Source organism: Sapajus apella, unplaced genomic scaffold (genome assembly GCF_009761245.1).
Source record: "Sapajus apella isolate SASKATOON/1434 unplaced genomic scaffold, GSC_monkey_1.0 scaffold89, whole genome shotgun sequence".
Classification (NCBI taxonomy): Eukaryota; Metazoa; Chordata; class Mammalia; order Primates; family Cebidae; genus Sapajus; species Sapajus apella.
The window spans coordinates 167,416-194,674 of record NW_022437029.1 but is presented as its reverse complement, the minus strand read 5'-3'; the positions used below and the strand labels follow the sequence as shown (position 1 = coordinate 194,674).

General features: G+C 49.4%; 1 protein-coding gene across 2 annotated transcripts; it reads left to right on the top strand.

Annotated features, from left to right (window-relative positions):
- Positions 1–33: 33 nt before the first annotated feature.
- On the top strand, positions 34–13,707 carry TMEM127 (transmembrane protein 127). 2 transcript variants are annotated; one of them, XM_032255289.1, is made up of 4 exons: positions 34–189; positions 569–920; positions 10,355–10,519; positions 11,241–13,707. In XM_032255289.1, the coding sequence occupies exons 2-4, from the start codon at positions 677–679 to the stop codon at positions 11,546–11,548; spliced, it is 717 nt and encodes a 238-aa protein (XP_032111180.1). In that variant the 5' UTR covers positions 34–189; positions 569–676; the 3' UTR covers positions 11,549–13,707. The 2 variants fall into 2 exon arrangements, with proteins under 2 accessions (XP_032111180.1, XP_032111179.1); XM_032255288.1 differs by having other exon boundaries at positions 546–920.
- Positions 13,708–27,259: the final 13,552 nt, after the last annotated feature.

Below are 27,259 nucleotides of genomic sequence, written 5' to 3'. Positions count from 1 at the left end.
TGACGCGCACGGGGGACGGGGCGGGCAGCCGGAGGAGGCGGAGGCAGAGGAGGAGGAAGCCGGAAGTGCATCGGACCCGGGTCGTCCGGGCGTTGCGGGATTGGGGCCTGGGAACACTCGGTCCCTGGCAGCCGAGAAGCCCGGGACTGGGCTGAGCGGCGCGATCCCAGCCCTGAGTCCTGCTGACTGGTGAGGAACAATGGGCAGCGTGGGAAGGGTCTTTTCTCCGCACAGGTCGCACCCCAAACCGCCGGTCCCAGATCACCGGTCCCCGATCCCCGCGGCCCAGCCCGGTCCGCCGCCCCTCGACACCATCTGGCGGAGACCCTGAGTGCGGGTCTTTCCTCCAGCAGAAGCCGATCCCCTATCCCTCCACCCCCCACCCGAGTCTAGCCAGACCCCATCTGGCCTCTGGCCCTCTCCGGTTGTCGTCCCGCAGTCCCATTTCGGAGTCTCCTGTCCCCGCCCCCCGAATCCCCGCAGCCCTCCCCGTCTCTGTCAGCCCTGGGTCCCTCCCCCCCATCCTCTGGTGTCAACCCTGACAGCCCAGCGCCGGCCTCACCTGCAGCGTACCCGGAGCGTTGCTCTCCTCCACCGAACTGTGAGGTTCTGCGCGCCCCGCGGAGGTCGGCGGCAACCAGCAGCGACTGCGGAGCGACGGCGGGCGGCCCCGGGCATGTACGCCCCCGGAGGCGCAGGGCTGCCCGGCGGGCGCCGGCGGAGGAGCCCGGGAGGCAGCGCTCTGCCCAAGCAGCCGGAGCGTAGCCTGGCCTCGGCCCTGCCTGGCGCCCTGTCCATCACGGCGCTGTGCACTGCCCTCGCCGAGCCCGCCTGGTTGCACATCCACGGAGGCACCTGTTCCCGCCAGGAGCTGGGGGTCTCCGACGTGTTGGGCTATGTGCACCCGGACCTGCTGAAAGGTGAGGGTGCTGCGCACTGGCCCTTCAGGCCTCGGCGGGGGGCAGAATGTGGTTCTCGCTGAAGCAAAGATAGCCAGGGACCAGACACTTGGTTGAAGGAAACAGCCCCATTCCTGCCTGGCGTTCCTGCCCACCAGGTGGCTCTGTTTGGGGTCCGGCCCCTCATTAATTCTGATGTTATTCAGCTAAGCACCTACTCCTCACAGCCATGTTAATCCTGACTGCTGCTATTTTAGGATTCTGTTGGAGGAAGGATGCTGTGTATCAAGAAAAGATAAGGGTGCTAAGTATCACAGTTAGCTGGCCCCTTCTAAGGAACCTGTGGGATATGGGAAACCTTTGGGGCAGGCTGATTAATGGAGAAAAAGGAACTTTTAATGTGAGTGGGTTTTAAAAGATATTTTAGAGTTCTATATAATTGGATGTTTACTAGAGAAGAAGGGGATCTGTGGCATTTTAGGTAATCAGAAAACAGTTCTATTGCCACCCTCAGTACAACAGTTGGAATTTGGCTCTTGGAACCATTACAAGTGTGCCTGACAGAGGCAAGGTTGCTTTGTTCATCAACACGCTTTCCAGCCAGATAGACAACGGACTATGAGAGGGTCCTAGGGGCTCCCATAGTTCATCCTGCCCAATATTATCTCCAGTAAAAACTAATGTGAGGGCAGGACTGGACTCTTAACACCTGCTTTTTACCCTAGCAATAATCAATGGACCCCAAACAGTCCTTAGAACAGCATAGTTCATCAACCCCAAGGTCTTTTGAACCATTTTGAAGGTCTTATATCCTCCCTGTGCTATTCCCTGGCTGTGATGCATTCTGAACCGGTTTACTGAACTGCCTATCAGAAGCACTTTCTGTTAGATATCTGCATGTTACCTCCTGAAGGATTCAGGCACTGGGATTTGGTGAAAAGGTCCAAGTTCCTGTCTGTGCATTGGAACATAACTGTGTTTCTGCAGGTCTAGGCTGAAAAGCCTCATCCTTGTGGCCAACTGTTGTCTTTCTCTGAGTGTTTTCTTACTGTTCTGTATCTCTCTTGCGTTTTAGAGGCTGTAGGGTGATTTTGTAGAAGATTGGGGGCTTCTGGTTGATTCCAGATTTTGCCTTAATGATACTCTTTGCTGGGTTGGCTCGTTAAAGCCAAAGTTATGCACATGACAGAGGCCTTGTGATATACAGCCTTTTCTCTGTCATGTTGCTGATCACACAAAGAGCATTAAGCTTGAGTGAGTCTTGGTGGTTTTTCTTTTAGCTCATTGCCCCGCACTTGCTTTCTTTGAAGCACACATACCACCTTCCCACCACTAGACCCATCAGATCTAGAAAACTAGATCTCTGAAATCTAGCATGGGGTGTGCTTAGCTGTGGCTCTGAAAAATGAATGATCTCCCCAAGGCTACCCAGTTGGGGGTGGCAAAGCTGGGACTACTCCACATCTGTGATGCCAATGTAAGATGATGCTATCTCATTTATGGTTTTTATCCTTTGTTTTACTTCAGCTGTCATAAGGAACAATCTCATAATTATTTCACTTTGGTGGGCATCCTTGTTGAAGGCATGTTAAAAATAAAAGGGCTGGGCACAGTGGCTCATGCCTGTAATCCCAGCACTTTGGGAAGCCAAGGCGGGCAGATCACCTGAGGTCAGGAGTTTGAGACCAGCCTGACCAACATGGAGAAACCCCATCTCTACTAAAAATACATAATTAGCCAGGCATGGTGGAGCATTCCTGTAATCCCAGCTACTCAGGAGGCTAAGACAAAAGAATCACTTGAACTGGGAGGTGGAGGTTGCGGTGAGTTGAGATCGCGCAATTGCACTCCAGCCTGGGCAACAAGAGTGAAACTCTGTCTCAAAAATAAATAAATAAATAAATAAAAGTAAATTTTTGAGCCGGGCATGGTGGCGGGCACTGTAATCCCAGCTGCTTGGGAGGCTGAGGCAGGAGAATTGCTTAAACCTGGGAGGTGGAGGTTGCAGTGAGCCAGGATCGCACCACTGCACTCCAGCCTGGGCCACAAGAGCGAAATTCTGTCTCAAAGAAAAAAGTAAATTTTTGATGCAGCTCTTTGTTTACATGTGTATTTACCCTTTCCAAGAAATTATTCAGGCCAGGCCAGGTGCTTGGGAGTGACTCATGCCTGTAATCCCAGTACTTTGGGAGGCTGAGGCAGGCGGATCACCTAAGGTCAGGAGTTCAAGATCAGCCTGGCCAACATGGTGAAACCCCATGTCAACTAAAAATACAAAAATTAGCCGGGTCTGGTGGCTGGTGCCTGTAATCTCAGCTACTCAGGAGGCCGAGGCAGGAGAATCACTTGAACCCAGGAAGTGAGGTTGCAGTGAGCCCAGATCACACTACTGCACTCCAGCCTGGGTGACAAAGTGAGACTCCATCTCAAAAAAAAAGAAAAGAAAGAAATTATTCAGGCTCCACTTTGTCATTTGCAGAGCATGTTTTCTTAACCTTTACATTACCTTTGCTCACATATTTAGAGATCTTAACCCATGTATGTAGTTTCTGCTTGCTTGCCTGTGGCCATCTCCTAGGAACACTTTGTGCCCATTAGTAGGAGTGTTGTCAGTGGTGCCTCATGAGCTGTCATAGAGGAATCAGTGAGGAATCCAGAGGTCCCTGATTGTGTCTTCTCTCCTTTTTCTTTGTACTTGTTGGTACCCAGTGGGCCTTCAGACAGGTAGTATCCTGTATGACTGTTGTGATTCTCAGGGCCTAACAGATGTCCTGACCTGGGAGCCTGGAGTATTCTGAATCTCAAGAGGGAGCAGAGCTGTCAAACACAGATGTGGTGCATATAGATTTTTTTTTTTTTTTTGAGATGGAGTCTTTGTTGCCAGGCTGTCGCCATCTCGGCTTACTGCAACCTCTGCCTCCCAGGTTCAAGCAAGTCTCCTGTCTCAGCCTCCTGAATAGCTAGGACTACAGGTGCCACCACACCTGGCTAATTTTTGTAGTTTTAGTAGAGATGAGGTTTTGCCATGTTGATCATGCTGGTCTCGAACTCCTGACCTCAAGTAATCCACCCTCCTAGGCCTCTTAAAGTGCTGAGATTACAGGCATGAGCCACCGCTCCTAGCTGCATATTGATATTTCCAGAAGGAGAACAGACCCTGCCAGGTGTCTCCAGGTGATGGGAGTTGGGCAGCCAGCACACCCTGGAGCAGCCTTACCATTTCTCAGCCCCTGCCCAAGTGCCACACTTGAGCATTATGCTAATCACACCCCATGCCTGCTTTATTCCTTCTAAACAGCATCTTTATTTGGTAGGTACTGTCATCAGCCCCACTTCACAAAGGTCCCAGCTCAGGGAGGCTGCTTAGTTTGCTCAGCTAATCCGAATGGACATTGACTCCAAGGTCCATACTCTTACCACAACACCTGAGTGAGCTCTGAGTTTATTTCCCATCAAAGCTACTCAAGGCTTATCACTTTCCTATTCTAATTGAGTTTTATGACAAGCCCAGCCAAATCTGTGCTTTTTATCATAACTTCATCACCTCAGTGTCGGGGCTCTAGTTGGTGATCCCAGGGCAAATCCACTCTCCCATTGTCATTCACAAAGCTTCAGAGGCTTTAGCCAGTGAAACCTGGCTCCAAAGACCCCATCCTGGGCTGGGCATGGTGGCCCACTCCTATAATCTCAGCTCTTGGGGAGGCTGAAACAGGAGGCCAGGAGGATCACTTGAGCCCGAGAATTTGAGGCTGCAGTGAGCTATCATCGTGCCTCTGCACTCCAGCCTGGGTACAGAGTGAGACCCTTTCTCTAAAAAAAAAGAAGATCCCATCCTGGATTTTCTCCACTGCCCCTGCAAGCGGTGCCTGCTTCTCATGCAGCTCTCAACCTGGCGCTGGGTGGAGATAGACTCAGACCTCTAGTGGCCCCAGAAAGAGGAGCCTCAGTTAGTCATTTCTTCTGAGGCTTTCTGCCTCTCAAGTGTGGCCAGCAAAGGGCAATGGCAACAGCCCCAGGAAGCATCTTTGGAGAATGAGGAAGTTGGGGAGAGGAAGTTGGGAGAATCACAATTGACAGCAGCCACTGGAAGATCAAGGGCCTTCCAGGGAGAGCCTATGTGCCTGACAGGTGGTGACTGGGGCAAATGACACTGCCAGGTTCTGAGGGGCCTGTTGGTATCTGTGGGATGACCTGGCTAGGCACTAGAGTGCCCTGTTAGAGGCCTGTGTCACAGGCCTGTCTGGAAGCTAAAAAAAAAAAGTCACATTGGGGAGAGGCTGAGCAGGTTGCACAGCTGCTAAGAGGGATTGGGGCAGTGGGAAAGTGTCTCTAATTCACAGGGACTCCAGCAAGGAGGGGCAGGGGTGGGACAGAAGTCCCTTTAGCCTTTCTGCCTATAAACTGTTTGGGTTGGGAGTGGTTAGAGCAATGGGCAGCTAGACAGGAAGAGGCAGGACCTTCAAAACAAATCTAGCCCGGTGACTCACCAGTGACCTTGAGCAAAGTCAGTTCCACGGGATCCTATTACAGCTACCTACTTCCCTGATGACTAGAGGGCACAGCCAAGAAGTGTTTACTAAAATCAACAGACCAGAGCACAGTTGGAGGATAGGACACGTTCTCTGTCTACCTGGGGCATTGTGGACTACACCACTGGCTTGAATTTCAAGTTAGGGTCCTGCCTTGCAGGCCATTTTTGTCTCAGATAATATCCTACATAATTAACCTTCAGGGGTTTTCTTTAGCAATCCCCTCATGGGAGCAGGTGTTTGTTGCCTTCCCTGCTGTACTGATGTCTAGGAAGGGAGAAGAGAAAGACATTGAGATACTAACTCCAGAAGAGTCTCTGAGCTGGGCTCCAAGCCTGTCTAGGATAACTGCCTGTTCTTCCTGTGTGCTCTAAGACCCTCTGACGAAAGCCCACCTGTTACATGGGCAAGCCCCTGGGGTATCTGTTAATGTTACCCAGAGGGAAATTGACATTTGGTTTTCTCACTGACCCTGAGGGTTTACTCACAGCTTTGGAGTGGAGAAAGGCAGTTACATTGAAACAAAACCTGTTGGAGTTTTAGGTCAAAAGCCCCTTCTCTCTATCACATTGTCACACTAGTAGAGCAGTCCCTTAGTCTGGCTTTAGTAGGCTTTGGTCTCCACAGACTGACGTGTGGTCAAGGAAGTCTTGGTAGAAGAAGGAAAGGCATGCCGAGGTTGAAACAGAACAGGTGGCTGCTCTTTCATGGGCACGGTATCAGCTGACCCAGTGTGCCCTGGTGGTGGGTGGGGCAGATGCTATTGTTTTCATTTGATCAATGAGAAAACAGGGGTCCGGCACACTCAAGGGACTTGCTCAAAGTGATGCAGTCTCTGCTAGAGCTAGGATTCGGCACCAGGTCCTGAGCCTTTCTGGTGTCCTGACCACTTCCAAGAGCAAGCTCTGACGGTTGTAGTGCTGCAGGAGCTTAGACATCATGCCTGATAGGTTTTGCCCAATAATTCCTCATATGGGGACTTAATGACCCAAACCTTTTTTTGTTTGTTTGAGAGATTTCATGCTTCAAGCTGTTCCTCTAGTAAGCTTAGCAGCTGGCTCCGAAGATGGCTCCAACAGTATTCCTGTTAGCTGCTGACCCACTCATTCATGCACAACTCTTTAGGATTTGATTGATTATCTCCAGGGAAAAATACATTCTGAGCAGCACAGTACAGGGGAGCCTGACCATAGTTTGGAATCTAGCTCTGCAGCATGTGGCAGGGAGGAAGCCACTTTACCTCTTGGAGCCCCCAACTCCTCAACTGAGCTGTGTGGTAAATCCCCCAAGGGGACAGTGAGGCTTAACGAGGATCACATTTGACCTATCTGTGTACACAGACAGTCCCGGGAGGGGTATACAAGGTCCCTCCAACAATGTTGGGGAGGAGCAGGTGGGCTTCTGTAAGGAGAGGGACATGTCTCCTAATATTACTAAAATTCATGTATAATGAAACATAAGACAGTAGGAGTATATGTCATGGATGTTCATTTTTAAGGATAATAAAATAAACATCCTTGTGCTCATCATCTAGCCAAAGAAACAACACAGTCTCCTTGAAGCTCCCTTGTATTACTTTTCTCATTCCAAGTGCCTGGCCTCATTAGTAATGTGAGTGGAATCTGACATGGCCTGCTGCAGAGCAGCATGTGACCTCTGGCAGGTTATTCTTGGAAGCACTATAAGAACACTGCCCCATCCCTGCCGCATGCCATGTGGACCCCAAGAAGAACTCTCTCAGCTTTTTTTTTTTTTTTTTTGAGACGGAGTTTCACTCATGTTACCCAGGCTGGAGTGCAATGGCGCAATCTCGGCTCACCGCAACCTCCGCCTCCTGGGTTCAGGCAATTCTCCTGCCTCAGCCTCCTGAGTAGCTGGGATTACAGGCACATACCACCATGCCCAGCCAATGTTTTGTATTTTTAGTAGAGACGGGGTTTCACCATGTTGACCAGGATGGTCTCGATCTCTTGACCTCGTGATCCACCCGCCTCGGCCTCCCAAAGTGCTGGGATTACAGGCTTGAGCCACCGCGCCCGGCCCACTCTTCTCAGCTTTTAATAATATTTAAAATAAAGTCAGAAGATAGCCCCTGTCTCCTAGAGCTTTTCTTTCAGCAAGGCCCCATGCACTACATCTCTGCAGGGGTTCGATGAAGGCTGGTTCCAGTTGCTGGCAGGCCTCATACACAGGCAGGGTTTCTGGAAGAAGTAGGCAGTTACCCAGGCTGGATGCTTGGGCCTAAAACATGGTCAGCAGACAAGAGATCATGAAAGATAGCTCTGAGGGCTGCTTGGTGGGTGACCCAAAGTCAGACAGAGGCGTATGAGCCTTGTCTGGGCCCAGCCAGTTTCTGCCAGGCAAACTCTGAGCCTGTGGCAGGGTATGTATGCACAATCCCAAAGGCGCAGGGCTTCCCTCTACGCAGAACCTGTGATGCCAGCGTCTGATGGGCTGAGTCAGCTTTACTGGGTTTGGGTCCCCTCTCCAGGTTCCTGGACTTTCCCTCATCAGTCCACCGTCCTCTGAGGTCTGGAACCAGTGTTTCTTGAAGTATGGGGCTTGGATCACTTGCATGGAGAGTACCTGGGCTTCTTGTTAAAATCCAGACTGCTAGGCCCTTGTCCAGACCTAGAACTCGGACTCTTTGAGGACTTGGGGACACGCTTTCAGCCAGTGCCACAGTTGTTTGGGTATGCCTTAGAGATTGATGATCACATCCCACACCCTCTCAGCCTGAGGTCAAGTTCAGGAAAGGACCCTATATAGCTTGAGTCTTGCCAGCCCTTTCCAAATTTTCCTAAATCACTTGACCCATGGCCCAAATAAAAGAACTTGCCAGTGGCTATAACATAGAAGGGAGAGGAAGTTAAAGCCCCATTTTCTACTTTTTTTTTTTTTTTTTTTTTTTTTTTTTAAGATGGAGTCTTGCTCTATTGCCCAGGCTGGAGTTCAGTGGCGTGATGATCTTGGCTCACTGCAATCTCTGCCCACTGGGTTCAGGCAATTCTTCTGTCTCAGCCTCCTAGGTAGCTGGGACTTCAGGTGCATGTCACCACGCCTGGCTAATTTTTTAAATTTTTAGTAGAAATGGGGTTTCAGCATATTGGGTCAGGCTGGTCTGGAACTCCTGAACTTAGGTAATCCACCCTCCTCGGCCTCCCAAAGTGCTGGGATTACAGGCATGAGCCACCCTGCCCGGCCCCATTTCCTACTTTCTTTAAAGCTTAAAATATTAATCATAGCCTGGTTTCTTTTTGGTTCAGCCTTTATTCTATCCTATGCCTCTGGGAGCTGTGGCAGTTTGCATAGTTATCAAAGGAGACAGACAGTGTTGTCTAGTTGAAATGCTTTTTTAAAAGAATAGCTAAAGTATTGGAGGGAAATACAAGTTGCTCTGTGTGTCTGGTGCATGATTGTCGGCATGGGCTCTCCCTGCACCATAACTCCCAGGGTCTCCTTGAGTACTGTGTCTTTCCTTTCAGTCTCTTCCTTTTCTTTCATTTATGCCCTTAATGTGTGCACGTTGGCACTGTCCAAGCCTTCTGAGGCTTTTGTGGCATAAATGTGATTGTTTCCTAGCTTTTCCCATTGCTGGCTTGTTCCCCAGCTCTGCTGAGTCTTTTGTAGGTAGTGCTATGCCCTTTACTTTCCAGTTTTCAGAATCTTGTTTTACACCTCCGTTTCTTTTTGTATGGGTTTATGCCTTTAAAAAAAAATTCTTTTCTTCTTGTAGGGTTTGGGGAGAGAGCAAAACTCAATGCGACAGTATAGTCTACCCCCTTTTCTAATCTATGTAATACTTTCTTGTAGCTGCACATTTCTCTAAACTGCTGCAACTTCTTTCTTCCTCTTTATTTCACTTTTTTTTTTGGGTAAAATATACAAAATATAAAACTTAGCATTTTAGCCTTTTGTTTTTTTAAGAGACAGGGTCTCACTCTGTCATCCAGGCTGGAGTACAGTGGTGTGATTATAGCTTACTATAACCCCGAACTCCTGGGCTCAAGCAATCCTCTTGCCTCAGCCTCCAAAGGAGCTAAGACTATAGGCATGCGCAACCATGCCCAGCAATTTTTTTTTTTTTTTTTTTTTCCAGAGAGATGGGGTCTCACTCTCTTGCCCAGGCTGATCTCAAACTCTTGGCCTCGAGCAAGCCTCTCACCTCAGCCACCCAAAGTAGTAACCATTTTAAGTGTTCAATTCAGTGATACTAAGCACATTAACATTGTGCAAGCATTACGACTGTTTCCAAAACTTTTTCATCATTTCAAATTGTACCTCTGTGCACATAAATAACTTACTGTTCTCCCCACTCCCTACCCCCGGCAACCACTATTATATTTTCTGTCTCTATAAATTTGACTATTCTAGGTATCTTGTATGAGTGGAATTATAAAATATTTGTCCTACATTTTGCTGATTTCACTTAGCATAGGTCTTCAAGTTCAACGTCTTTTTGGAACAAAAAGGGAAGGAATGAGTGAGTAAATGGACAATCAACATTAATTGACCTGTGGTCTTAGCCTCTCTGGCTGTCTCAACTCAGAAGTCAGGCTTTTCCTGCCTGCTCAGGCTTTTCCTTTAGCAGAATGCATTAACATGTCAGGTTAATTGTCAGTGTCTTTTAAAATGGTTAGAAGGGCATGGCAGATACAGTGAAGTGGAATCCTGCACTTAGGCTGTCTTCTTAGAAAGAGCAGGACTTGAGGTACAGGAGGGCAGTGGCCCAGGGCTTCTGTCTGCTAATGTGGAATTTGTTCCAGCTCCCCTGCAGACCACCTAGGAGCAAGAGCTAGGAGAGTGTCCTGCAGAACTGCCCTGGCTCCCCAGGACTGTGGTGGAGGGGATCAAGCCCCTTCTAGGCCGAGATTTCCTGCACCAGGTGTTACATGGGTCCCTGAAGATTTGGTTCTCCCCTTACAGATTTCTGCATGAATCCCCAGACAGTGCTGCTCCTGCGGGTCATCGCTGCCTTCTGCTTCCTGGGCATCCTGTGTAGTCTCTCCGCTTTCCTTCTGGATGTCTTTGGTCCCAAGCATCCCGCCCTGAAGATCACCCGTCGCTATGCCTTCGCCCATATCCTCACTGGTAAGCCCAGGTCCCCCTCACAGTGGGGGAGGAACTGCCACAGGGCGGGGGCATCCTGTCTGGAGTTGCTGGTGGGGTCTCTGGTTTCTGTGAGCAGACACCCTTCCAGGAGCTCATGTGCGAAGCTCCAGCCTTTCCCAGAGTGTCACGGTGTCAGCAGCCTGCTCCAGTCTAGCTGCTAACTTGCCAGGATCACAAACCACTCAGCCCAGCTGTAGAGAGGAAATGTTGCTAGAAATTCTGCAAGGAAGCTCACAGCTCTCTAAAATGGCATTTGAAGCCCGACTGAGCTCAGATCCGGCATGAGTGAAGAAGGAACCAGGCTGTCTCCCCTGTCTCCTGGAGCTCCTGGTCAGATTCTCTCCTCTCCACCTTCCTGCTTCCCTACAGACCAGCCTTTTCTTGTATGTGGCTGCTGTCCTCCATCATGCCTGCTTTGCTGTGTTGGTTTGAATTGTGGTGTGCCCACTCCAGCTCCCAAGCTGTATGACCCTATTTGTTCCTTAAGACAGCAGGAATCTGGCCTACATCAGGTCAGACTGCTGTCCCCAGCCTCAGGTCAGGAATCCCATGGCCAAGAGAGCTCCTCCTTGCTGGGTCTGGGGCCAGGCAGGTTCCCTGAGAATGGGGATTGGGTAGTGAGGCTGCGATTGGGTCCTCAAGCATCTTGGTTGTGGAGTGCCCGCTAATCCCCCTTCTGTGCTGTCCCTCTGTCCCCTAGTCCTGCAGTGTGCCACTGTCATTGGCTTTTCATATTGGGCTTCTGAACTCATCCTGGCCCAGCAGCAGCAGCATAAGAAGTACCATGGATCCCAGGTCTATGTCACCTTTGCTGTTAGCTTCTACCTGGTGGCAGGAGCTGGTGGAGCCTCAATCCTGGCCACGGCAGCCAACCTCCTTCGCCACTACCCCACAGAGGAAGAGGAGCAGGCTCTGGAGCTGCTTTCTGAGATGGAGGAGAACGAGCCCTACCCGGCGGAATATGAGGTCATCAACCAGTTCCAGCCACCTCCTGCCTACACACCCTAATGCCAACCTTGGGCTCTCTTCCTTGGCAACCCTTCCCCCGACTCTGCAACTCCTCTCGTACCCAGAGGAGCTCCTTTCCCCAGCAGGCCTCACTGGTAGGATCCTGACCATGTTCTCCAAACCTTCCCCAGGAGAGACTGCATTTAGGGTTATTTGAGTATCCCTGCTCTCAGAACTGGGGGTCCACTGGTTTTCTATAATGCACTGTTTCCCTCCTGCCGCATCCTGCTCCCTTCACGTTCACGAGTCATTAGCAGCCAGGGAAGGTCATCCAAGTTTCCCCCAGGATGGGCCATATCTTTGGGACCGAGACTTTCCTTGGAGAGCTGCTGAGAGTGGACAGTCCCAGGAAGAAGTGTCAGAGGGCCCAAGGGAAAGGGGACTGTGGCCTGCAGGCTCATATCACAGGGATCAGTGTTTGTTTCACAGCTGTGGCTCTGGGCTGATGCCCCCAGCCCGCTTTCTTCTCGGAGTGACCCACCCCCAGGCCACCTGCTCCGGGGAGTTCTGTGCACTTTACTCTTTGGACTTCTCCTCACGTGTGCCCTGGTTTTATGGGGAAAGGGAATTGCTGTTGGGAAGGCAGAACAGTTGCTACCCTCCCTGGCCTTGCTTTGTGTGACTGGAGCCCAGACAAGGAGAGCAGGAGCCAGCATAAGACTGAGGCCTCCTGGTGTCTACCAAGGATGAAAGTAAAGGGGACTACATCTCCCAGCCCTTTCACCTTTTAAATTTGAGTGGTTTTAAAAGGAAGAAAACAAAGCCAGGCAACAGCAACAGTATTCTGTTTTTAAAATAGTGACAAGACTGTTGTCACTTTTTAGAAATGTATCCCATTCCTTTTGGCTCTGCAATTTTTGGCCCATAGCTTCTTCCAAGCCTATGGTAGTCCCTCCCTGAGTCTCTCCCAGCAGAATGCAGCCTCCCTTCCCTGGCCCCTTCCCTCCCAGCGACTATGGCTCCCTGGGGCCTTCTTGTGGAACCCAGCGGGGCTGAGGACTGTGGCCTGGCTGGCGGGCCAGCATGGTGCTCTTCAGGACTGCAGCACTGAGATGGAACCTGGCCTCAGTTCAGGAACAGGGGCCACAACAGGGCAGGAACCCACCACCCTCCACATAGGAATACAACCAGTGGGGCCCCGTCACATGAGGCATCAGACCCACCCTGTCAGCCCAGCAGGCCGGGCTGTGTTCCTTCAGACTTAATGCTGCCCTAGACTCTGACTTGGGGCTCCAACCTGCCGCATGCCCCTCTCCCCCTCTTAAATGTACTCTGGCCTTGCAGTGTGCTGCTGGCACTTTCTCTCTCAGCCGTCACTCTGGCCACCCTGTTTGCTCTGGCTCTGGCTGAATTTTCTGCCCTGAGCTCTGGGTATAAAGTGGATGAAACTTGAAAGACCTTCAGTGTAGATCCAGATGGCCAATCTGTCCTTGTTAAGTTAATTGTTTCTTGGGAATGAACGTCCATTGCTGAGCTGAAAAGGAAATGGATTCCAATCTCCTCCAACCTTTAAGGTGATAGGCAGTTCAAGCAAGACTGGAGAATGGACAACACTATGAAGCTGTGGCTAGAAAGGGACTGTCACGTCCCATCCTTTGGCCAGATTGACTGGGGATGTCTGGACAGACGCCTGCATGGGTGGTGAGGGCCACATCTGCACATGAGCGGGTGGCTGCTTGCAGCTCACTGCTGTGATGCCAGAGTGTCTTCAAAGGTGACTCTCCTGCTCTTCTGGACTCTTCTCTCAGGCAAGAAAGGCTGCTAGCTACCTGCTGTGTGATGCCTGACCATAAAGCCAAGGAACTGAACTACGTCTTTCTGTAAAATCCTGAGTTTGTCGTTGGCAGGTTTACATGTGGCCAGCTATCTCTGCCCATGGGTGTTTGAGCAGGCAGACCAGAAGACCAGGCACCAGACATGCATGCCAAAGGGACCAGTCATCTCCTGAGGACCTGTACATGACCCTGTGGACCATTCCATGCAACCCGGAACCCACTTTTTATTCACTTCCCATGCCTCTGGCCTTCCCCTTCTTTCTCTTTTCCTCTGTCATCCTGACACTGATAGTTTGTCATATAAATTCCCCTGGTTGTATTTTTTTTTTCTAGGAAAAAAATTAAAAAGGAAAGGAAACAAAACCCAGAATCCACAAATAAGAATGGAAATGCCAATGACTGCCTGTCATTTCCTGTCATTTTTCTGTCATAATTTTCCTGATGTGGTTTGTTCACTTTGTCTCAGAGAAGAAGGAGACATTCATGAGGTTCTAATTTTTTTTTCTTTTTTTTTTCTTTTGAGACAGAGTCTCACTCTGTCATCCAAGCTGGAGTGCAGTTGCTTGATCTCAGCTCACTGCAACCTCTACCTCCTGGGTTCAAATGATATGATGCTCCTGCCTCAGCCTCCTGAGTAGCTGGGATTACAGGCGTGCACCACCATTCCTGGCTAATTTTTTTGGTATTTTTAGAAGACAGGGTTTCACCATGTTGGTCAGGCTGGTCTTGAACTCGACCTCAGGTGATTCACCCACCTCGGCCTCCCAAAGTGCTGGGATTACAAGCGTGAGCCACTACGCCCAGCTAAGGACCTAATTTAAAATAGTTAGAAGGGACTTGACGTGGGCCAGCTCCATGCATGGTATTTTCACCCCCAGAACTTCCTAATCCTGATTATTTTCACACAGGAAGTTTCTAGGTCTTTCTGGAACAGCTAGAAAAAGCTGACTCCTGACCAAGGTCCAGCCTTCAAACCCTGAGCTCTTCACGCTGCTTCCTCTGGTGGGCTACAGAAGAGAAAGTGGCTCTGGAACTCTAGCTATCCTGTGGGAGAAAACATACTTCTGAATAGACTTCTTTGGGCTCTAGCTTGCACAACAAACTGCACTTTTTTCCCCCAGTTGTTGTTTTTTTTTAAGACAGAATTTCGTTCATGTTGCCCCGGCTGGAGTGCAATGGCATGATCTCGGCTCACTGCAACCTCCACCTCACAGGTTCAAGCAATTCTCCTGCCTCAGCCTTGTGAGTAGCTGGGATTACAGGCATGTGCCACCATACCTGGCTAATTTTTTGTATTTTTAGTAGAGACAGGGTTTCTCCATGTTGGTCAGGCTGGTCTCGAACTCCTGACTTCAGGTGATCCACCCACCTCTGCCTCCCAAAGTGCTGGGATTTCAGGCCGGAGCCACCACGCCCAGCCTTTCCTATTTTTAAATTTTATTTAATAATTTGTATGTTTTCCTCTCTTTTTATTTTGTATATTTCACATATTCCATCACTCCCTAGAAACTGCACTTTCTTTGAAATTGTAGGCAATGAATCTTACTAGGAGAGGCATGGGGGTAGAGATAGTGTGGGAATGTGGCCTGTAAGCCTCCTGTAGGGCAGTCCCAGGCCTTGATCGCCCCCATTCCCTCATTCCCTCCCTTCCTTCCTTCCTTCCTTCCCTCCCTCCTTCCCTCCCCCCCTCCCTTTCTTCTTTCTTCCTACCTTCCTACCTTCCACCTACATGGTAAAAGAGCTGAGAGCTCCCTTCAGGGAGTGGCCCATTAGGTGTCTTTTGTTACTGCTAGGGAGAATACACATCTTTCTTGGAAGTTGGGCGTGTGTTCTCTCTCATTTCATGTCCATTCAGACAAAGCACTGTTAGGCACCATGAGAAATACAGTGACTGATGGGACCCTGTCTCCAAGGATTTTATGTCCTTAGTTCAGGAGATAGACTTGTCCACAGAAAGACAGTGAAGTGGGCGGCTGGCTGGGAGAAGTGCTGTGCCCAGAAGGAAGCCAGTTCTGAGCTGAGTGATAATGAAAGGCTTCCTAGAGGACGCAGCTTGAGCCACACTTGATGTGGGAGTGAATTGAGGTAGGGACACTCCTGCTGAGAAAATGGCAAGAGCAAAAGCACACTGTGGCCAGGACGTGGTGAGAGCAGAGGTTAGATAGACGAGAGGCACTCATCTAAGGCGCTGGAAATATTTTGAGAAGGGAAGGGTGGGACGCAGCTTTATTTTAATAACATGACAATGGGAAAGGTTCTGCCTGGCGTTAAGTGAGGGTGTCGGAAGTGGGAGACAGGACCTGGCAAAGGGGAAGAGGGCAGTCACAGTCGGTCTCAGGGCCCAGTGTCTCAGCCACGTGCTGGAGTCAGGAATGCAATGCGGGAGCCCCAGTCCCTGCCCACCCATCACAGCAGCTGGAAGGTAGCATCAGCTGTGCAGGCAAAGAGGGGCCCACATACTGGAAGCCATGAGATGTGAAGGTCCACAAGGAGAGGACCCTGGGGCACAGGAAGGGGTGGTGCATCTGTGGGAAGGCATCTTTCCCAAGATGACTAGAGGATCTTCAGCTGGCAGCTTGCCCATGGTGTCCATGCTCTCAGCCACTACACTAATGGAATACAGGTGCTGTGGGGAGACACAAGGAAACTGACAAACTTCATGGCCTTGTTTTCAAATAGCCTACAATCTTCCCTCTTCCCCTGCTTTTTTGCCGGGAGTGGCATTTTAATGGGAGTTGGAAGGTGCATGGGGGAAGAGAAAATGTCTTTTTTTGGGGGGTAGAGACAGGGCCTGACCATGTTTCCCAGGCTGGTCTCAAACTACTGGCTTCAAGCAATCCTCCCGCCTCAGCTTCCCGAAGTGCTGGGATTACAGACCTGAGCCACCGCACCTAGCCTGAAAATGTCATTTTGAATGAGTCCACCTGAAATGAAGACACTTTAGTAGGGTCACTGGTTTAAGAATTAAGATAGCAGCCAGGCGCAGTGGCTTATGCCTGTAATCCCAGCACTTTGGGAGGCTGAGGCAGGCAGATCACTTGAGGTCAGGCGTTTGAGACCAGCCTGGTCAACATGACAAAACCTCATCTCTACTAAAACTACAAAAATTAGCTGGGCGCAGTGGTGGGTGCCTGTAATCCCAGCTACTTGGGAGGCTGAGGCAGGAGAATCACTTGAACCCAGGAGGTGGAGATTGCAGTGAGCTGAGATTGCACCATTGCACCCCAGCCTGGGCAACAGAGCAAGACCCCCTCTCCAAAAAAAAAAAAAAAAAAAAGAATTAAGATACCAGTTCCTCACTATAAGCTTTGCAGAAAATTCTTGGCTTTGTTGCTGGGGGAGAGGGCATTGTCCAGGGAGATTGGCTGGTCCCAGAGCTGGAGGGTTTATGTGGGACCAGCCACCTCCTTCAGCTGATTTGGGACAGCAACACAGTGGGCGGCAAGGGGCTTCATAAGATGTTCAAGGCGAGAGAGAGTCCCGTCAGCCCAACCCTGTGTCTAAGGAGTCAGGTAACAAAGAACTTTGTAGAGACAGCTGTGAGTCCGTCTGGCTTAATGGGTTGTACGGGTATCTGAGAATGGGGCCTGAAGGGTGTAGGGCCTGCAGGCTGCCCTGTTTGGAAGGTTCCTGTCCTGTCTGGGTGGAAAATGGCAGCTAGCCTTGTAAAGGGCCTACTTATGTGGCAAGACAAACTATGTAGCCCAGATGCCCCCTGTGGCTTCACTTCCCTCTTGTGGGTCTCTCATTATATATGTCTAGTGCCATCACTCTTGGTGGAGAGTTTCCTTCTAGAATTTCAAGAATAACCTTGGGGCGGTGGATGAGTTTTATTTCAATAAAGGAAGAATGTCCCTTATTCATTTGTATTTGCTTATTTTTTGAGATGGAGTCTTGCTCTGTTGCCCAGGCTGGAGTTCAGTGTTGTGATCTCGGCTCCCTTGCAAACTCCACCTCCCCGATTCAAGCAAATCTCCAGCCTCAGTCTCCCAAGTAGCTGGGATTACAGGCATGCGCCACCATGCCTAGCTAATTTTCGTATTTTTAGTAGACGGGGTTTCGCTATGTTGGCCAGGCTGGTCTCAAATTCCTGACCTCAGGTGATCCACCTGCTTTGGCCTCCCAAAGTGCTGGGATTATAGGCATGAGCCACTGCACTCCACCCCCTTGTTCATTCTTTACACCTGTTTGCCTCATATTCTAACCAGGCTGTGAGAAATTTGCTTGTGTGTACACACATGCAATTTTTTTTTCTTTTCTTTTTTTTTTTTTTGAGACAGGATTTTGCTCTGTCGCCCAGGCTGGAGTCTAGTGGTGCGATAATGACTCACTGCAGCCTCAACCTCCCAGGCTCGAGCGATCCTCCCACCTCAGCCTCCCGAGTGGCTGGGACTATAGGTGTGAGCCACTACCCCCAGCTAATTTATTTTTTGTAGAGACAGAGTCTTGCCATGTTGCCCAGGCTGGTATATACCCAATTTCTATTATGTGTACAGACCTGTGTCTTTCTTGTTGTTTACCTTATCAGTCCATTAGGCCAGGAGTCATGCTTCTTTTTTTTTTTGAGACAGAGTCTTGCTTTGTCACCCAGGCTGGAGTGCAGTGGCACGATCTTGGCTCACTGCAACCTCCACCTCTGGGCTCAAGCAATTCTCCTGCCTCAGCTTCCTGAGTTGCTGGAATTATAGGCACCCACCACCACACCTAACTAATTTTTGTATTTTTTAGTAGAGATGGGGATTTCACCATGTTGACCAGGCTGGTCTTGAACTTCTGACCTCAGGTGATCTGCCTGCCTTGGCCTCCCAAAGAGCTGGGATTACAGGTGTGAGCCGCCTCACCCAGCTGGTTCATCCTTTTTTGTGTAGCATTCATTCAGCAAATATACTGAACACAAGTGCTTTGTGGAGGATGCAGAGATACTAACATGTGTGATCCTTGCCCTCTAGGGCCTTCTAATTCAGCCAGTAGGAAAGAGGAAATCTGGTAACACCCAAACCTGACAGCCAAGGAACACTTCCTAAAGGAGAGACTTAATCTGGGCCTTGGAGAATGGGCAGGCTTTTGTGAGATCGTGGTGTGGTCACAGTGGCGTGAAAGTGGGAAAGGAAGGGTGTGGCTTTGGGGAACACTGAGTTGGTGTTTTGAGCAGCTCTTCCCACTGGAGGTGCATGACAAGCAATTAGTTCACGGATCTAGCCCAAAAGGGCCCGGATCATCAAGTTTATTGTCACAATGCTCACAGCTGCAAGACACAGAACTGAAACTTTCTTAACTAAATGGAATTTATTGGTTTCCAAAACTGAAAAGTTCAGGGTAGCCTGGGGTACTTGGCTGGGTCCAGGGACTCAAACAATGACACAAAGAAAGTTTCTCTCCGCTTCTTTGCTTTGTGTGTCAGCTCAGGTCATCTCTCCCCAAAGGTGGTGAAGATGGCTCAGCAGTCCGTAGCTCACATTAGGCTCCTTTTTAAGGTACCAGGATGACTCTCTTTTGCCCAACTTAGATCATGCCCATTTCCCTTAACTGTGGCAAAGGACCTGGATCTTCCTTCTATGGCCCAGGCAGAGGATGGTTACATGTGGGGTCTGGGATTCAGGGATGGCACCACTCGTGGTGGTTGGGACATGTGAGCACAAGGGTGAGGCCTACACCACTTGGAGGCCCTGGCTGCCCCTTCTCTCTCCCCCAGCCCTCCCCTTTTTGTGATGATATGGCATGAGGCCACTCACCAGCTCTGCCTTCTTGAAGAAAATCAGTGTCCTATCTTTGAAAAGAAATTGGCCTTGAAGTCAGGCTCACCCACTCTCAAACAGTAGGCAAATGAAGCCTTGTTTACACTGGCCCTGTCTCAGGGATTCTTTTGCTTCTCTTCTACCCTTGCACCTTTCTTCCTGCTCCATTCCATTGCCCACCCAACTTCTCAGTTTCCTGATTTTGTTTTCTTTTCCAAGCAGCTTGAGCAGTGCTTAATGCTCCTGGGACACAGCGTGCACACATCTTGGCTGTTCTGGGTAACTGCACACCCAACCCCAGTCCCACCCGATATCTCTATCCTGAAATCAACCCAAAGGGTGGGGAGGGAGCAGGCAACAGCAGACAACAGAAAGTGGGGGCTGATAGCACGTGCTGCTGTTCAGGTACCCTTTACAGTAATTCCTCAGAAGCACCAACATTTCTGCTGATCTTGGAATGATGCTATATTATTTAGGGTTCTCCAGAGAAGTGGAACAATAGGATGTGGAGATATATGTATATATACAGAAAGAGACATTACAAGGAATTGGCTCATACAAATGTGGAGGCTGGCAAGTCCCAAGTTCTGCAGGGTGAGTCAGCAAGCCAAGACACAGGAGAGTCAAGGATGAGTTCTAGTCTGAAGGCCAGCAGGCTCAAGATCCAGGAAGAGCTGATGTTTCAGTTCAAGTCCAAAGGCAGGAAGAAAGCTGATGTCACCACTTGAAAGTCAGTCATGCAGGAGGAACTCCCTCCGACTCAGCCTTTTGTTCTATTAAGGACCTCAGCTGATGGAGGAGGACACCCCACGTTAGGGAGGCAGCCTGATTTACTCACTCCACCAACATAAATGCTCCACCAGCATAAATGCCAATCCCACCCACACCCTCACAGATGCACCCAGAGTAATGTTCAGCCAGATATCTGGGCACCCCATGGCCCAGTCCAACTGACACATAGAATTAACCATCACAGATGCCTTCTCTAGCACACGTTCAACATCTAACAAAGATCTCTATAGTGCATTTCTCCCCCGAACCTCAGGCCCACTTAAGAAAGATGTTGAGCCAGGCGCGGTGGCTCACGCCTGTAATTCCAGCACTTTGGGATGCCAAGGTGGGTGGATCACTTGAGGTCAGGAGTTCAAGACCAGCTTGACCAACATGGTGAAATCCCATCTTTAATAAAAATACAAAAATTAGCTGGGCATGGTGGTGGGTGCCTGTAATCCCAGCTACTTGGGATGCTGAGGCAGAGGAATCGCTTGAACCTGGGAGGCAGAGGTTACAGTGAGCCGAGATTGTGCCACTTCACTCCAGCCTGGGTGACAAAGCAAGCCTCCATCTCCAAAAAAAAGAAAAAAGAAAAAAAGGAAAAGATGTTAAGAAATTGGAGAGGGTTCAGATGAGCATTCTGGATGAAAGGTTAACAGAAAAGCAAAGCTCAGGGCGCAGTGGCTGACGCCTGTAATCCCAGCACTTTGGGAGGCCGAGGCAGGCTGATCATGAGGTCAAGAGATCAAGACCATCTCGGCCAACATAGTGAAACCCCATCTCTACTAAAATATAAAAATTAGCTGGGCTTGGTGGGGCGCATCTGTAGTCCCAGCTACTCGGGAGGCTGAGGCAGGAGAATTGCTTGGTCCCGGGAGGTGGAGGTTGCAGTGAGCCGAGTCCAGCCTGGCACCTGGAGACAGAGCAAGACTGTCTCAAAAAAAAAAAGAGAAGAAAAGCTCTAGAGAAAAGGATGTAATAGCAACCTTGAATGTGTGAGGAGATATTAATTTGCTCAAATGTGTGACTTAAAAAGGCATGCCTTCTCTGTAGGACTATTTCCTTATATGTAAACGAGGGGCCGAAGTGGGTGACTTTATAGTCCCTCCCAGCCATGAAGATCTATGACTTCCTGAGAGGGGGCTGCCATGCTTTGTATTCACCATCGGAGATGAAGAAGGACTGAGGAGCTGAGTAATGTAGCCGTATCCTGTAGCCCCAGCTACATAGGAGGTTGAGGCGGGAGGACCACTGGAACCCAAGAGTCTTGAGGCTACAGTACACTATGATCACACCTGTAAATAGCCACTGCACTCCAGCCTGGGCAACACAGCCAGATCACATCTCTATTTATATATTATTTATTTAATTATTTTTGAGATGGTGTTTCGCTCTTGTTGCCCAGGCTGGAGTGCAATGGTGAGATCTTGGTTCATTGCAACCTCCACTGCCCCCCGCACCCCGCCCTGGGATTAAGTGATTCTCCTGCCTCAGCCTCCCAAGTAGCTGGGATTACAGGTGTGTACCACCACACCCAGCTAAGTTTTGTATTATTAGTAGAGACAGAGTTTCTCCATGTTGGTCAGGCTGGTCTTGAACTCCTGACCTCAGATGATCTGCCCACCTTGGCCTCCCAATGTGTTGGGATTACAGGCGTGAGCCACCAGGCCTGGCCTCTATTTACTTATGTGAGTTTTCTTTTTTTTTTTTTAATAGGTTTTTGGGGAACAGGTGGTGTTTGGTTATATGAATAAGACCTTTAGTGGTGATTTCTGAGATTTTGGTGTACCCATCAGCTAAGCAGTGTACACTATCTTTGATCTCACCCCTTTCCCACCCTTTCCCCTGAGACCCTAAAGTCCATTGTACTTATCTCTATTAAAAAAAAAAAAAAAAAAAAGCTGGGCACAGTGGCTCACTCCTGTAATCCCAGCCCTTTGGGAGTCCAAGGTGGGCAGATCACTTGAGGTCAGTAGTTCAAAACCAGCCTTGCCAACATGGTGAAACCCCAACACTAATACAAATAAAAAAGAAAAAGAAAAAATTAGCCTGGTGTGGTGGTGCCTCGTATGTAGTCTCAGCTATTTGGCAGGCTGAGGCAGGAGGATCGCTGGGACCTAGGAGGCGGAGGTTGCAGTGAGCCAAAATCAAGCCATTGCACTCCAGCCTGGGTGGCAGAGCAAGACTGTGTCTCAAAAAACAAAAAAAAAACAAGGCCAGGCGTGATGGCTTACACCTGTAATCCCAACACTTAGGGAGGCTAAGGCAGGCGGATCACTTGAAGAAAGGAGTTCATAACGCATGGTGAAACCCTGTCTCTACTAAAGATACAAAAATTAGCCAGGTGTGGTGGTGCGTGCCTGTAGTCCAGGCTACTCAGGAGGCTGAGGCAGGAGAATTGCTTGAACCCAGGAGGCAGATGTTGCAGTGAGCCAAGATTATGCCACTGCACTCCAGTCTGCGCAACAGAGCCAGACCTTGTCTCAAAATTAAAAAAAAGGAAAGAAAGAAGAAATTCTTTTCCCATTTTTCTTTCTTTCTTATTATTCTTTGAGACAGGGTCTTACTCTGTTGTCCAGGGTGGAGTGCAGTAGCACAGTCACAGCTCACTGCAGCTTCTATCTCCTTAGGCTCGTGATCCTCCCACCTCAGCCTCCAGGTTGCTGGGACTACAGGTGCACACCATGACACCCAACTAAATTTTTATTTTCTGTATTTTATAGAGATGTGCTTTTGCCATGTTGCCCAGGCTGGTCTCAAACTCCTGACCTCAAACAATCTACCCACTTCAACTTCCCAAAGTGCTGAGAAGTTGAGGTACCACCACACTTGGCCCTTTTCTCATTTTTAAGTTGAGTTGTCTTTTATTGTTGAGTTTTAAGAGTTTGTGTTTGTTTGCTTTTGAGAGGGAGTCTCACTCTGTCACACAGGATGGAGTGCAGTGGTGCCATCTGGGCTCACTGCAACCTCCAACTCCAGGGTTCAAGCGATTCTCCTGCCTCAGTTTTGTGTGAGTCATCACGCCCGGCTAATTTTTGTGTTTTTGGTAGAGATGGAGTTTTGACATGTTGGCCAGGCTGGTCTCAAACTCCTTACCTCAAGTAATCCGCCCCCTTGGCCTCCCAAAGTGCTGGAATTACAGGCATGATCCACCGCACCCAGCTGAGTTTTAAGAGTTCTTCATATAGTCTAGATAACAGCCCCTTATCAAGAGGCACAGAGGACCATGACAGAAGGCCTACAGAGATAAGTTTGTGCCCTGTAGATAATGCACTTAAAACATTTTGGAGAAATGGAAAAATATGGCTTGATACTTTTCATTGCAACAGAATTCTTTTTAAAAAACAAAAGAACCTTAGATATCCTCACCAAATTTCAGGATGAAGAAAATAGATATTGGATATTCTTGATCTACTCTTACCTAAGGGTGTATTAGTCAGTGCTGTTTTAGTTGCAAAAGCTAAAAACTCAAATTAGTCATTGAAGAAAGGAAGTTATTGGCCGAGCAGCAGAGAAGTTAAATCCTGAGGTGAATTCAGGGTTCTCGAGATGTCTGAGACTCCTTGCTCCCCCTCTTCCAGCTCCGCTCCTGATTGTTGGCACTATTTTCCAACCAGGCCCCTTTCTTGCCCTCACTGTGGCAAGAGAGCAGCTTCATTTCCGGCTTTCTCAGAGCACTACATTTAACAGAAAACAAAGCAAGCCCTTTCCTTGCAGTTTACAAATGACTCAGGATTCACTCTGATTTGACCAAGAGTCAGAACACTAATTGGCTCAGCCTTAAGTCACTTGTCTACCCCTAATACTGGGAATAGAATGCATGGATGAGAGCAAGGTGGGTGGTTTCATGAAAACGAAATTCAAGCACTTTTCCTAAAAGAAGGAGGAATGGATGCTGAAACAACATGTCTCCCACAAAGGGAGCAGACACTGGGCTTGTAAATCTGCCCTATACCTTCCCCACAGAAATGGTGCCCCTGATGGAGTCTTGTCTTCATCCTCCAGTAAACAGGCATCATGTGGCATCACCATTGTTTTCTCCTCTGTCTCCAGAGTCTTCTCTTAGTTCTCAGTAAGGGAAGGAGGCCGGGCATGGTGGCTCACACCTGCAATACTAGCACTTTGGAAGGCCGAAGTGGAAGGACTGCTTGAAGCCAGGAGTTTGAGACTAGCCTGGGCAACAAAGTAAGACCCCCAGCTCTACAAAAAAAAAACAAGTTAGCTGGGCATGGTCATGTGCACCTGTGGTCTCAGCTACTTGGGAGGCAGAGGCAGGAAGACTGCTTGAGCCTAGTAGTTTAAGGCTACAGCAGCTATGAGTGCACCGCTGCACTCCAGCCTTGGAGACAGAGTAAGATCCCATTTATAAAAATTTTTTTTAATTAAAAACGATTTTTTTTAAATTAAAAAAAATTTTTTTTTAATGCAGGGGGGTGGAAAGGAAATATGGAGGTAACTACTGAAAAAATGAAAGGTCATCCTAGAGATATACCACAAAATGCAGTGGGGACTCAAAGAAGGGCAAGATTGAAGGGGACAGGAAACATGGGGTCTGTTTGAGGCCTCTGAGAAATAAAACAAAGGAGTGGCAACAGGAACCCAAATATCCTTTTCATGATGTTAGAGGGCTGGGCTGGAGGACATGGCTTTAGACCTGTGAACTAAGTGAGCTATTAATGCAAATTCCACCAGGAGGCAGGCTAACCCGCCCAGCCATGGCAGCCTCGGACCAGAGAAAGCCTCCCCCAGCCCTGCAGGAGTGCAGCCCTGTCAGCTGGAGCAGTGGAATTTTGTAGCCTGCATGCGGCTCATCACTCCCAAGGGGATGTAGGGGCCCATTGGCCTACACAGGACTAGTTTTCCCTCCCCACCTACCTATCTGAGCAGTCATCTTTTATTTTTCTTGGGGCAAAGTAACAGAGGGGTGGAGAGAAGGCAGGAGTGTTACTCCTGTGGAGCTCCCTGAACATGGAAACCAGTAAGGTTTCCAAAAGCTCATGGAGATAGTGGCATTTAAGATGGGCCTCTCTAGGTCCTGAGCAGAAGGAAATGCAGAGACTCTGGGCCAACACTCCTAGATGCAGCCTCTGGTCACCCCTACCGTGAAGGTGGCTCCATTCTTGCCTCGTGGATCTCTGTAATAGCTGCCCTCTTGCCTTGCCTCCTGGCCTGGGTCACTATGGTGCAGTAACTCTACAGCTTGGTACTTGGGTCTCGACTTGCTTGTACATGTTTGTGTATCTCTGTGACCTAATATTCTGTTCCAGCTATAGCTGGCTCTGTTCCTCTGCACCTGCCACACTGCAATGAGCAGATCTATTTCCAGGTCTGGCAGCCCCTGCTGCTGGGCTCCTTCCCATAATGGTGAACTGGGCCAGGCTGAAGAGATGATATTAACCTAAGCTGAGCCAGAAACTCAACAACTGCAGGGAAAGAAGGAAGCAGGAGAGTGTGCTTCACCTTGCTCCCTAGGCTCGAGACCCCCGACTGCCTGCTGGGAAAACAGGGGCAATTCTTGCCCACATGAAGCAGGGAGCCTCGCTCCTAGGGCGGGGCACTGGTGGAGGCTGCCTGAATGTGTCTTCTCACTGGTGACTCGGATCTGGTCCTGAGAAGAGTTGACCCGAGGTGTCTTTGGCCTTTCAATTCCACAAACAGCCCCCTCATTGATGACAAAAACAGAGGCTTTCATGAGGAGTTTTTAGGTTATGAATTAGGAAGAAATTACCTGCTGTGAAGAATAGTCTCACATATTGAGTAAGGGGACAAATATTGTAAACACTTTTTATTCTGAATAATAGATGAATAGAGCTTTGGATTGTCTATGCATTCTGAAGGGAAGAAAAGGCACTTATTTGCTGCTGTTTGGCCTGATAATCGGAGCCCAGGGGTTGCATCAGACTCAAATAGCTTACTCTCCAAGTCCTGCGGGGAAAGGCACCAAGGCATAGACAGACATGAGAGCTAACAACAAGCAAGTTTGAGCTGGCCCACTTAGCCCGCTGCACAATGCCTGCCCTCCGCTGTAAAGAGAAATGATTTCCACCATGCCACTGCTAAGACGATAAACAGGTGCTTCTGAACTCACTGCCAGACCCCAAACCAGGAGACATGATCTCTAGCCTGGGATCTGAAACCTGTAGGCGATGACAAGGACACACAGGGGGCAAGGGCGTCAGGGTGTCAGCTAAGGGACACCAACAAGGGATGGCTGGAGAGGGAGCGTAGAGAGCTCCAGCACCATGCTGGAGAGAGTCCATGCTCTAACTCCCAACACTGGTTATCTGCACAGAGATACTCTATTGAGCTCCATGATAGAATCTGTTTCAGGACTGGCTCCATAGAGGTTGACTTTGAGATGGAGATTCGCATGCAAGGAGTGTACTGGGGTTGCTCTCAGGTTCAGCACCTACAGGAGAAGGGAAGGTAGCAGCCTTGCTCAGTGAGAGAAGCTGGGCTGCAAAGCAGTCTCGACACACCCCTCAGCTGAACCCATGGAGGGTTCCGAAGCATTAGAAAAGTCTCATGGCTGTCCCACCTTCAGATATCCCCATTCCCCATTGGGCTGAGGGGCCAGGCCCTTGTGCCCCAGCTTCAGCCAGTCACTGGGTGCATACTGTCCCCAGAGGGGTGGTAGGACATTGGGTGGGGAAGCTCTCTTCACTTGGGGGAAATACCTGAAGAGGGCTGTGAGCCAGCAATCCTCCCAGCAGCTGGGGCAGAGCCTCTGTCTTGGATTGTGTATCAGGCAGAACCTCAATCTGGATTGTGTATCAGGGTGTCCACAGCCCCTTGTGCCACTCAGATCCACTCCTCTGGATAAGTTCTGGGAGTACCTCTTCTTTCTCTGGAACAAACTAACGGTTTATCAGATGACCACAGCCCCCACCACTGCAGCTGTTCTTGAGGTCTCACTGATACTCCCCCTCTCCCTCTTCTATCCATTTTATCTTTTATTTATTTATTTAGAGAGAGAGTCTTGTTCTGTTGTCCAGGATGGAGTGCAGTGGTGTGGTCAGAGCTCACTGCAGCCTCCACTTCCCAAGCTCAAGTGATCCTCTCGTCTCAGCCACCTGAGCAGCTGCAACTACAGGTGTGTGCCACCACACCCAACTAATTTAAAAAAATTGTTTTAAGAGATGAGGTCTCACTATGTTACTCGGTCTCATCTTGAACGTCTGAGCTTGAGTGATCCTCCTGCCTCAGGCTCCCAAAGTGGTAGGATTTTACAGGCATGAGGCACTGCACCTGGCCTTCTATCCATTTTATTTTATTTTACTTTTTTTTTTTTTTTTTTTTTTTTTTGAGATCGAGCCTCACTCTGCCGCCCAGGCTGGAATGCAATGGCACGATCTCGGCTCACTGAAACCTCTACCTCCCAGGTTCAAGCTATTCTCCTGCCTCAGCCTCCTGAGTAGCTGGGATTA

Bases quoted from the DNA above. Each gene is read 5' to 3' on its own strand.
- TMEM127 (XM_032255289.1), top strand. From the start codon at position 677: ATGTACGCCCCCGGAGGCGCAGGGCTGCCCGGCGGGCGCCGGCGGAGG. The intron at 921-10,354 runs GTGAGGGTGCTG...CTCCCCTTACAG, and splicing joins GCACCCGGACCTGCTGAAAG to ATTTCTGCATGAATCCCCAG. The intron at 10,520-11,240 runs GTAAGCCCAGGT...TCTGTCCCCTAG, and splicing joins CTTCGCCCATATCCTCACTG to TCCTGCAGTGTGCCACTGTC.